Here is a 12,021-nt window from a genome sequence, read left to right as displayed (position 1 = left end):
CTAGTCTAAAAACCTAGTACCTTAAAACAAAGACTTTGTTTTTTGAAACAGTTTGACCTCAAACTCATTATATTCCTACCTCAGGTCCCAAGAGTTGGGCTTACGTACATACATCACCCGGTTCAAATTATTTCAAAACCTTTGTTTTCATACCCTTGAATTACAATTATTAAATGCTAGTTTCTTGTTGAGTGTTCGCCATTTCATCCTTCCAGTAAGAGCCCTATTTGTTGACATAGCTTGTAATAATAATGGAAACGATGCCCAACTTGGGAGTACATGGCAAAGGTCAAAGGCCTTAACAGTTGTTTAGAGAAGTATGTGTTCTGTTAGACTGAAATTCAGTTGAGATAATATTCTCAGAAAGTGTTTATATTTTAAAACTATAAAAACACATATATTTTTCTATGCATCAACTCAAAGAAAAGAGAGCCTAGTAAGTTTATCCAGATAGCTCCTAACAGAAGGTCTAAGGATCAAGTGATAGATTCAGCACAAGCTCTTGAAAACTGCCTGCACATTAATTTTTCTCTTTCACTGATGCAGTGTCTTGTATTGGTGCTGAAGATAAAAGCCTCTCACATGCCAAGAGCCTTCTTTCCCTGTGAGCTATGCTGTCTACAGCTCCACTGTGCTGGTTTTGTGTGATGGTTTGTCTATACCTGGCATTGCTCTTTCTTGTTCCTCCTTGAAAGAGTCTCCTGTGATCTGAAAATACTTGGAACTGCTAGGTTTTGAATTGTGATATTTAATATATATAACATGTAATATTAGATACATTATTTTATAAAGGTAATTAATAATTTATATAATAGCATATGATTATATTTAATATGTAATATGCAGCACCTTATAGTTGGTGTTGCGGCTGGAAGCAGTTAAGAGGCTGAGACTGAATTCTAAAGCTTTGGGTGAGACAAACCACCACAGCACCCCACTTTAAAATCCTACTTCAATAAGATCAGAAGATGCTTGCATGTTGGCTACTCTGTATAGTGGGTACCTGTGTCATTTTCATGACTATCTGTCATGACTTTGTGGAGCACTACTTATACAGTTGTTCAGATGAGATCTTCAAAGGAAAGGCCATCTATTATGCCTCTCTCTTTCCTCCCCTCAGAAGATACACCCTTATGGTAAACATTTGCTTAGTACAAAAGTCAAATGTCATGCTTTAGTATAAAAAGAAATAACAACAAAAAAAATAACAACAATAACAAAGCTGGTGGTGGTAGTGCACACTTTTAATCCCAGCACTCAGGAGAAAAAGGCAGAGGCAGGTGGATGGATCTCTGAGTTGGAGGACAGCCTGGTCTACAGAGTGAACTCTAGGACAGGCTTCAAAACTGTACAGAAAAACCCTGGTCTTGAGAAAAAAACGAAAACAAAAAAAAAAAAAGAAATAATGAAATGACAGTGTACTTTTTCAGTTTGATTTTATTGAATTTCACTTTTTTGCAATTCCTACACATGGTGATATAGTAATGACTATGCTTCCAAAGAAGCCAGATGTCAGTAGGGTGCACCTGTAGTCACAGCTTCTTGGGACTAAGGGGAAAAGATTGCTTAAGCCCAGGAGTTTGAGTCTAGCTTGCTCAACATAGTACCTGTTCAAAAAAAAAAAAAAAAAAAAGAAAGAAATTAGAGCATTCCATTTTTACTGTTAAATTCACATCACTGTATCACCTTGAAAATTCTTATCCTGTAATTTGTGAGGAGAAATGAATTCAGATTCCTCACAAAATTAAATATAGGGCTGGAGAGATGGCTCAGAGGTTAAGAGCACTAACTGTTCTTCCAAGGGTCCTGAGTTCAATTCCCAGCACCCACATGCTGGCTCACAACCATCCTTTATGAGATCTGGTGCCCTCTTCTGGTGTGCAGATATACATGGAAGCAGAATGTTGTATACATAATAAACAAATAAAATTTTAAAAAGTTAAATATAAGTTAGAAGGCAGTTTTTGGTCTTTCCATATTCATTTAAGATAGGTTTTTTTTTTGCTTTTTTTATTAATTTAGTTTTATATTCCAATCCCAGTTCCCCCTCCCTCTTCTTCTCCCACACCCCTCCTCCTCCCATCTGCTCCTGTAGGTATGGCCTCCTACAGGAAGTCCACTATGTCTGTCCCATCATCTAGTTGTGGAAGGATCAAGGCACCTCTCCACCCCCACACTCCTGTGGCTAGGCTGGGCATAGTATCTCTCCATATAGAATAGGCTCCACTAAGTCAGGTTGTTCATTAGTCTTGGACCTACTGCCAGTGGCCTCATATTGTCCCAGTTGCCCCATTGTCACCTATATTAAGGGAGTCTAGTACAGTCTTATGTAGGTTCCCCATTTGTCAGACCTGAGTTAGTGATCTCTCACTAACTCCAGTCAACTGATTCTGTGGGTTTCCCCATCATGGTCTTGATTCCTTTGTTCATATTATCACTCCTCCCTCACTTCAATTGTACTCTTGGAGCTTGGCCCATTGGTTAGTTGTGGATTTCTGCATCTGCTTCTGTCTATTTCTGGAAGAGGGTTCAGGCTTTTCTGGGGTTATGGATTGTAGGCTGGGTATCTTTTGTTTTATGTCTGGTATCCACTTATGAGTGAGTACATACTATATTTGTCTTTCTGGTTTGGGGCTACCTCACTCAGGATGGTTTTTTTTCTAGTTCTGTCCATTTGCCTATGAATTTTAGAATGTTATTGTTTCTTACCTCTAAGTAGTACTCCATTGCATAAATATACCACATTTTCTTTATCCATTCTTCAGTTGAGGGGCATCTAGGCTGTTTCCAAGATCTGGTTATTACAAATATGTTGCTATGAACATAATTGAGCAAATGTCCTTATGGTGTGAATGTGCCCCCTTTGGGTATATGCCCAACAGTGGTATTTCAGCGTCTTGAGATAGGTTGATCCCTAATATTCTGAGAAATCACCATACTGATTTCCACAGTGCCTGTACAAGTTTACACTCCCACTAGCAATGGATGAGTTTTCCCCCTTTCTCCACATCCGCTCCAGCATAAGCTGTCATTGGTGTTTTTGATCTTAGCCATTCTGATCAGTGTAAAATGGAATCTCAGAGTGGTTTTGATTTGCATTTCCCTGATGACTAAGGATGTTGAGCATTTCCTTAAGTGTTTTTCTGCCATTTGAGATTGTTCTGTTGAGAATTCTCTATTTAGATCTGTACCCCATTTTTTAATTGGATTATTTGGTATTTTGATTTCTAGTTTCTTGAGTGCTTTGTATATTTTGGAGATCAGCCCTCTGTCAAATGTGGGGTTAGTGAAGATCTTTTCCCATTCTGTAGGGAGCCATTTTGACCATGTTCTTTGCTTTACAGAAGCTTCTCCATTTCAGGAGGTCCCATTTATTAGTTGTTGCTCTCAGTGTCTGTGCTACTGGTGTTCTATTTAGGAAGTGGTCTCCTGTGCATATGTGTTCAAATATATTTCCCACTTTCTCTTCTATGAGGTTCAGTGTGGATGGATTTATATTGAGGTCTTTGATCCAGTTGGACTTGAATTTTATGCATGGTGATAGATAAGGATCTATTTGCATTCTTCTATATGTTGACAGCCAGTTATACCAGCACCATTTATTGAATATATTTTCTTTTTTCCATTTTATATTTTTAGCTTCTTTGTCAAAAACTAGGTGTTCATAGGTATGTGGGTTGATATCGGGGTCTTCAATTCGATTCCATTGGTCTACCTGTCTGTTTTTATACCAGTACCAAGCTGTTTTCCTTACTATAGCTCTGAAGTAAGAGCTTGAAGTCAGGAATGGTGATGCCCCCAGATGATCCTTTTGTTGCACATGATTGTTTTGGCTATCCTGAGTTTTTTGTTTTTCCATATGAAGTTAAGTATTGCTCTTTCAAGGTCTGTGAAGAATTGTGCTATCTGTAGATTACTTTTGGTAGGATTGCCTTTTTTTGTTTTTCAAAACAGGGTTTCTCTGTGTAGCTTTGGAGCCTATCCTGGCACTCGATCTGGAGACCAGGCTGGCCTTGAACTCACAGAGATCCGCCTGCCTCTGGCTCCTGAGTGCTGGGATTAAAGGCAAGCGCCACCAACTCCCAGAAGCCACAGTTTTCATAGCACCATTTGCAGACAAGCTCCAGATTCAATTCTCAACACTAACATGACAGACTACACCATCAGTAACTCTAGTATCAGGGGATCTGACATCCTCTTCTGACCTTGGGCTGGCACACATGTGGTACACAGGCATATATGCAAGCAAAACACTATACATAAAAAAGACAAAAGCAAAAAACCTTCATACCATGCAAACCACTTTTTGTAAAATACTTTTATTTGTGTGTGTATGTGTTATGTGTGTGAGCACATGCATCCTGAGGTATGCACATGAAGGTCCATTGCAGGAGTATTTCCACCTTGAAGGTTCTGTGAATTGAACTTAGGTTGTTGCACTTAACTCCTGGGCCACTGGTTCCAGCCCTGAAATTGTAAACTGATTGTAAACTTGGATGTCTGACCAAGGCCACTTCTGTTGGACAGAAAGATGATTTTATTCCACCCAATGGCCAGTCTTCTAAGATGTTTTACCATTTTGTAAGTGAACATCCCAGTGTCATAGCTGGGTCTCTAGATTATTAGAATGTTCTCCAAATAACAGAAATGGCTCTGTAGGACAGCCAACATTTTTATACAGTTTCTCTTAGAGAAATAAAATTCTTTATCCTAGATCCGATATCCAGTTTTCACAAGATGATTGCTGAGAAGGTTCTAGGAGGCGTCTGTTAAAAAAGCATTGCTTTCTGTTAATTAGAGATATGCAAGCCAACCAGCGCTCCGTAGCCTTAATTGCAGAAATGATCCACACTGCTAGTCTGGTTCATGATGACGTTATTGACGATGCAAGTTCTCGAAGAGGAAAACATACAGTTAATAAAATCTGGGGTGAAAAAAAGGTATGATGGTTTCTATTGTTGTTTTGGAAAGTGTTTCATATCAAATCACATGCTTATGGGATTGCATTTGCTTTTCAGATTTGTAAATAGACCTGTTTGAATGTGGTCTTTGAAATTTCAAAGAAGTGTATTGTATCTGTAGTTAACAGCAAAATCAAACTTGGTGTTTCTCCTTACTCACTGTTTCTTTTTCTTTTCTTTTCTTTTTTTTTTTTTTTTTTTTTTTTTCAAGACAGGATTTCTCTGGGTACCTTTGTAGGCCAGGCTGGCCTTGAACTCTTGAACTCACAGATCTGCTGAGAGTAAAGGCGTGTGCCACCATCACCCGTCCTCACTGTTTCATGTAGAATTTCTCCTAGTTATAAGGAAAAGCATTTGCATGCATATTTCTAGAGGAATCTACATTTTTCTATTGGATTGCCTATATTCATTTAAACCCATAAGCATATGTTATTTGTTGCATGTTCCAGAGTATCGAAGCAAATAAAAACTGCAAAACAGAAAAATCTCAGAAATAGTATTCCACCATCAAAACTTTAAAAAGAGGTCCTAAGAAAAGGAAGGATGCAGAGGTCATGAGGAAGCAGAAAGGTCGAGTCAGGTGTAGATTAGAAGAAAGGACATATGATAGGTAGGATTTTAGTTGGGGAGGTGGCAGGGGAGGAAGGGAGGGAGAAGGGAACTGGGATTGTCATGTAATTCAATCTTGTTTGTAATTCAAATATATAAAAAATAAAAAACTAAAAAAAAAAAAAGAGGTCCTAATAAGATTTGGTTCACACACACATACATGAAATAAGTATGTTTGATATATTGAATATATATGTATATAATTGTTATTTTACGGGTATGAGTGTTTTGCCTGTATGTATGTATGCACACCACTTGTGTGCCTGTGCACAAGGAGGCTAAAAGAGAGCATTAGGTCCCCTGGTAGTGGGTTTACAGGTATTTAGAAGCCACCATGTGGGTGCTGGGAGTCAAACCCAGGTCCTGTGAAAGACCAGCCAGTGCTCTTAACTGCTGAACCATCTCTCCAGCTCCTATATATTTGTTTTAAAACGTATTTCCTATTTTATTAGCATCGCTTGAAGGGAGCATGCAAAATAGGGACTTTGAGTTGAGGATTTATAAATTATGGATTGAAGAATGAAGTTGAGCAACTGCAAAGGAGGATGTGTAGGTCTTCTTCGATCAGACACACATTCACCCACACGTGCCTCCATTGGCAGTCTTGAATAGTTGAGAACAAACCAAAATACATGAAAAGAACTTCCCCTCTTCCATTGTACTTCACATACTTAAAGCTCCTGGTTCCCTCTTGTTTGTCAATAGTCTCATGTGCTGGCTGTGCTTCAATGGGAATAAATTTTATGAAGTGATAACTAGTAAGCACATACCAAGTAGCACTATTCTAGATACTAGAGAACAGATAAATACTAACATGATTATTTTGAAAATTCTATTAACTCGGGCAGGGATATAGGTTTGTTGCTAGAGCACATGCTTAGCATATAGAAAAGCCCCAAATTCAAGCCCTAACATCTCATGAATGGGGTGTGATGATGCATGTCTATAATCCTAGCACTCAGGAGGTGGAGTCAGAAAGATCAGATGTTCAAAATCCACTTTGGCTACATAACAAGTTGGAAGACAGCTAACTTTTTTAAAAAATAAAATAAAATTCTGTGAGTAAAAATTTCTGTGAACTCTAGCATTTCTGTGTAATGAGAGTAGAACTGATGTATATCTTTAAATATGCAAAGTAATATGCATGTATAGATTGTGTACTTGATTATACCATATAATTGACTGCATAATTTATAACTAATAATTTGTTCTGGGCACATTAATATCTTGGGGGTCAAGCCTGTGTATACTAGGCAGGTGCTTAACTACTGATATAGCTGTGAATTTTTTTATCTGTAGTGGGTTTTTTCTCCTTTTTCCAGGCTGTTCTTGCTGGAGATTTAATTCTTTCTGCAGCGTCCATAGTTCTGGCACGGATTGGAAACACAGCTGTTACATCTATTTTAACCCAAGTTATTGAAGATTTAGTGCGTGGTAAGTTGATTATGACTTTTCTGTTTTATTCAATCCTGGTATTTAGCCAGGCAGTAAAATCATATCTCAAGTAACCTTCTCCTTCTTGATAGGTGAATTTCTTCAGCTAGGGTCGAAAGAAAATGAGAATGAAAGGTTTGCCCACTACCTTGAAAAGACCTTCAAGAAGACGGCCAGTCTGATAGCCAACAGTTGTAAAGCAGTATGTACGTTCTGTCTTTTTTCAAGTTGGAAAAAGCCCACACTTATTTCTTGGTGGTTAATTCTCCTAGAACCATTTAATTAGAGAATCTTAAAATAGCATCCTAAAGTCCCAAAAGGTCAGGGGAAAGATTGCATCCCAGGCAACTTCTGCTTGGTTTTCATTTTTGCTATCCTCTTTTGGTATGGAAATAATGAACTTTTCATCCATCTTTTCTCCCCCAAGAATCACTCAAAATACTTGCCAATCTGGGCTGGCAAGATAACTCAGCAGGGAAGCCCTTGACACACAAGCCTGATGTGAGATCCCTGGAACCTAGGAGAAGAAAGAAGTGATTTCAGGAACTGTACCTGACCTCCACACACATGCTATGGCACATGTGTGCCCATATTGAAACATGTTAAACACACTTAAGATAAAAAATTAATACATTTCCCCATCAAAACTATGTAACATTCTGAGCAATGCTTTCTTATGGTTGTTGTCACACATATTTCTGACATTTTACTTCTAAAAACAAATTATAACACATATTTACCTGTGAGAAAATTGTTTTAGTTATTAGATTCCACTAGTATTCTATATACTTGTTAATAAAAAGGAGGCCTAACTGATTATATCTCCTATACATAAGCAGTAATTTTCAGAGTATAAATTGAGTAATAACATCTTCTCACAATCTCCCTGGTCTTCTTGACCTCCTCTTTATATTGTGCTCTCTGCCTCTCAGTTTTATCCACATACTTAAATCAGTGTCTTTAATCTGTACATTAAAATGTATGATCGTTACTATTCACACATAAGAAACAGTCTCTCCATAAATTATTCCTGTGAGAAGCCTTGTTTGGTGGTGGATGCCTGTCCTCAAAGAACTTGGAGGCAGAAACAGGAAAATTGTGTGCTCAAGGCCAACCAGGGCTACATAGTGACTTTTAGCCCACCCAGGACTATACATGACATTCTGTCTCAAAACAACACCACATTGTATATCCAAGCATGTCTCAGACTTGGAGGGTTAGAGAAGAAATGAAACAGTCTAGGACTGGGGATAAGCTTGGTGGAGCACATGCCTACCACCATGCATAAGTTCCTAGGTTCAATCCCTAGTATTTCCCACTTCTCCCCCCACCCAAAAAAAAATTTAAAGGAAGAAAGGGGGAAAGTGAGAAAAAATGAAAGAATGAAGTGTTCTGTTCTGACCACAAGGAGGCGTGCTCACAGTGTCCCAGATGCCTTTTAGAATAACAGCAAAATCATAGTGCAAGCACTCTGAACATAAGTTCTATATTTAAGTGCCCATGGGTAGAAATATTCCAGGGGTGTTAGGTATTTAAAATGACTATTTTTATAAGCTTTTGGTATTTAAGATGCAGACATATGAGCAAAGACATTCATGCAAAGAAAATTAGACATGCCAAAGAGGGGAGATAAGAATTTGGAGACAAAGATCATTACACAAGTCTTGGGAGTCCATAATGATGTGGAAATTTAATGGAAGCTTATCAGCATTTTATTTAGTCTACTAAAGACACCATTTCCCCCTTACTATGCCTCCCCACCCATTTTTATGTACCTATTATGTTTATAACCAAAAGAATAGAGAGGGGGCTGGCTAGAGAAACTGCTTTTGAGGCCTGGAATGGTGTTAAAATAGAATTGATGTTATTTCCAAAACATAGTTGCCATTTATTTGTATTCATAGTTATGCTAAATGCACTCTGTAGCTTACCAGTTAATATCATGATTTGTCCCCAGGAAATCTGCTGGGAATGAGACAGCAATAACAATAACAAAATATCTCTCTCTCTCTCTCTCTCTCTCTCTCTCTCTCTCTCTCTCTCACTCACTCTCTCTCACTCTGTCTCTCTTTTGTGTGCTGTTGTCATTTTCTTATCTGTTTCACTCAGCACATCGGTATTGGTGCTTTTTGGTTCTTCCTTCCTCTGTTTCATTTTGTGTAAATAAGATCCATGTATATTATATATTATTTCCTAGTCTTGGTAACCTGTAATAAATTAGTAAATAGAGTTTGTTCTGCTTGCTTACCTATACTATATTCTGGATGATTTCATGTTGATTATAGAATCTTCATCACTCTAAAAACAGCTATACACATCAAGGTGTGGTGGCGCATACCCTTTTTTCCCTCCAGCCCTTAGGAAACAGAAGAAGGTAGATCTCTAAATTTGAGACATACTTGGTCTGCATAGCAAGTCCAGGCCAACCAGAACTACAAAGTGAGACCTTGTCCCAAAAGAACAACAAGCCAGCAAAAAAATCCACAGCTGTACAGTATCTGTTGTGTGCCTATAGCATCACTTGCTCAGTCAGTCTCCTGTATACAGGCATTTAGGTTTTCAGTATTTCAATAGTTTTCAAGTGTATGTGTTGTGAGGCTTGCTTTTGGTGTAAATTTAGAAGCCATATATGTGTAGTTTTGTTAAGCACCACCAGCCCTCCTTACATAAAGGCACGTGCATTACTGTCAGCAGCTTGAGTGTCTTCCTCTTTCCCTGTGGTTTTACTAATATAAAATTCACACCAGATTTTGTGATTTTTGACAATCCAGTTTACCTTAATTGCATCTCTCACTTCTTGAGTGAAGCTGAATATCATTCAATCATTGAGGGCTATTTGGACTTTTTTGTTTTGTTTTGATTTTTTTTTATTATATTATTATTTGGGGAAGTGCCTGAATGGCACAGTACATGAGTGGAGGTCAACAGGTTTGTGGAGTTGGTTTTCTATTTCCATGTTTATGTGGCTTCTAGAGATCAAACCCCAGCTGCCAGGTTTTGGGGGCAAGAGTATTTATGATTGAGATCTGTTTTCATATCTCTTTTCTGCTTCTTCTTCTTCTTCTTCTTCTTCTTCTTCTTCTTCTTCTTCTTCTTCTTCTTCTTCTTCTTCTTCTTCTTCTTCCTCCTCCTCTTCCTCTTCCTCCTCCTCCTCCTCTTCTTCTTCTTTGAGTTGTCTATGTCTTTTAGATATTTATACTTCGTATTTGCAGAAGGCTTGTTGTGTTTTGTTTGAGGCAAAATCTTGCCCTGGATTCCAAGCTGGCCTGCAACCTATGATCTTCCTGCTTCAGCCTCTGGATTACTGAGATTACTGTTTACAATATTATGTCCAGATTTTTGTGATACTATGTTGCATCTATTTTCTCTGTTTAATATATTTATCTATAATGGTACAGACTCAAAGTCTCTACAGTGTTTTATGGGTTTTATATTTTCTATGTGTGTGGGTGTTTTGCCTACGTATGTGTCTGTGCACCATGTGCATGCCATGCCCACTGAGGTCAGAACAGAGTGTCAGATCCCCTGAGACTAAAGTTATAGATGGTTGTGAACCACTATGTGGGTGTTGGAATTGAACCCAAATCCTCTGGAACAGTAGCCAATGATCTTAACTGCTGAGTCTTCTCCAGCCCCTCTAACCCTTTGTGTTTGTTTTGTTTTGAGACAGGCTTTCAATATGTAGTCCTGGGTGATCTGGAACTCTCTGTTAGACAAGGGTAGCCATAAATCCATAAAACTATTCCTGCCTCTGCCTCTCAAATGCTAGATGAAAGATGTGTGCCATCACAGCTTCTATACTGTTTTAAACAAATAAGACCATAATACATAATATTTACCCATCAGAAAATATCTTTAATCTTATGGTGCTGTGAGTATATATTACAAAGGTAAGAGATCCTTGTCAAACTTTGCCCCCTCCAGTGCAAACAGTACTTCTCAGTCTTTCTGAGATGAGGTTTGGGATAATGTAGTGTGAAGTATGGTCCTCATGTGGCATTTGCTTCAGGCAAAACAGTTAGTCAAGCTACTCTTTCTTTGGCTTGATCCTTTTTCATGCTCCACCCACTTCCAGGAAGATGTGAGACAGCTCTCTAGTGCTGAGTACAAGCAGTGTCATACAGCTTGCCTTCTTGCCATTTTATGCACTGCACCACATTGTAGCTGATTTTATACTTATGACAGTTGTTTTCATTCCCTTAGCCTAGTTAAGGGAACCAGGACTTCAAGCTGAACAGAAATTTTGACTCTAAGTCAGTAAGGTGTTCATTGCTGGGTTAGTATAGATAAGCCAGAAAGGGACAGTGCAGAACAGACCTCAGCTTGCTGCTGGCTTGGGCAACCTTCCTGATCCTTTCTAGCTTCAGTTGTGTGTCATGAGAAACAGCACTACTGACTGACTAGAACACTCTTTAGAGTCAGACATTGCATTCAGGTTCTTATTTCTGCATGTCTTAGCTATGTATCTCCTGGAATATTCAACACCTCAGTTCCTCAAGACTCGTAAGCCTATAAGATAGTGAGTGCATGGCAAATGTCCAGAATTTGTTAGATTTTATCATCATTAGCCATAAATTTATGAGCTGTTGTGAAACCTAAGTAAATGATAATGCTAGCTGTATGTACCACAAATGCTAATTCATTGACTTTAAAAAGATACTTTCCATTTATTCTTAGTTTTTGGAAGAAGTTTCTGTTTCTGGGTATCTGCCTTTATGTTGAGAAGGCATTAATCTCACCACTGAAGACTGCTTCATTATTAGTTCTTCTGCTTATCGGGGAATCATTTTGTTCTGAGTTTAGCATATCCAGTTGTGTGAACCTTGCCTTTCTCTCACTCTGACCCAACTTGGTGGATATCCTAACTTCTTTTATAAATTGGCCTCCATGTGGTCTCATGGAATAGTTGAAGAGTTCTTCTTCAGAAGCCATGGGTTACAAGTCTTTGCTTTTGGGAACAGTAAAGATTTCATTAGTGCCTGTCCTCTTTGGTGTGTGCAGTTGAATCCCAGCATTA

At 38.4% G+C, this 12,021-nt stretch overlaps 1 protein-coding gene across 5 annotated transcripts in view; it reads left to right on the top strand.

Moving 5' to 3' along the window:
* Pdss1 (decaprenyl diphosphate synthase subunit 1) overlaps positions 1–12,021 on the top strand; it is a 40,718-nt gene that overhangs the window by 17,140 nt on the left and 11,557 nt on the right. Inside the window, exons 5-8 of one of the 5 annotated variants that reach the window (XM_027405361.2) lie at positions 4,799–4,940; positions 6,893–7,004; positions 7,097–7,206; positions 7,432–7,823. In XM_027405361.2, the coding sequence (XP_027261162.1) occupies positions 4,799–4,940; positions 6,893–7,004; positions 7,097–7,206; positions 7,432–7,491 (424 nt within the window). In that variant the 3' untranslated portion in view covers positions 7,492–7,823. Of the gene's footprint in view, positions 1–4,714; positions 4,941–6,892; positions 7,005–7,096; positions 7,211–7,431; positions 7,824–12,021 lie in introns of those variants that run through there. The other 4 variants (XM_027405362.2, XR_003483327.2, XM_027405360.2 and 1 more) reach the window with 4 other exon arrangements.

Source organism: Cricetulus griseus, chromosome 3 (genome assembly GCF_003668045.3).
Source record: "Cricetulus griseus strain 17A/GY chromosome 3, alternate assembly CriGri-PICRH-1.0, whole genome shotgun sequence".
NCBI classification, from domain to species: Eukaryota; Metazoa; Chordata; class Mammalia; order Rodentia; family Cricetidae; genus Cricetulus; species Cricetulus griseus.
The sequence above is the reverse complement of the archived record's forward strand: the minus strand, read 5'-3'. Positions and strand labels throughout refer to the sequence as shown.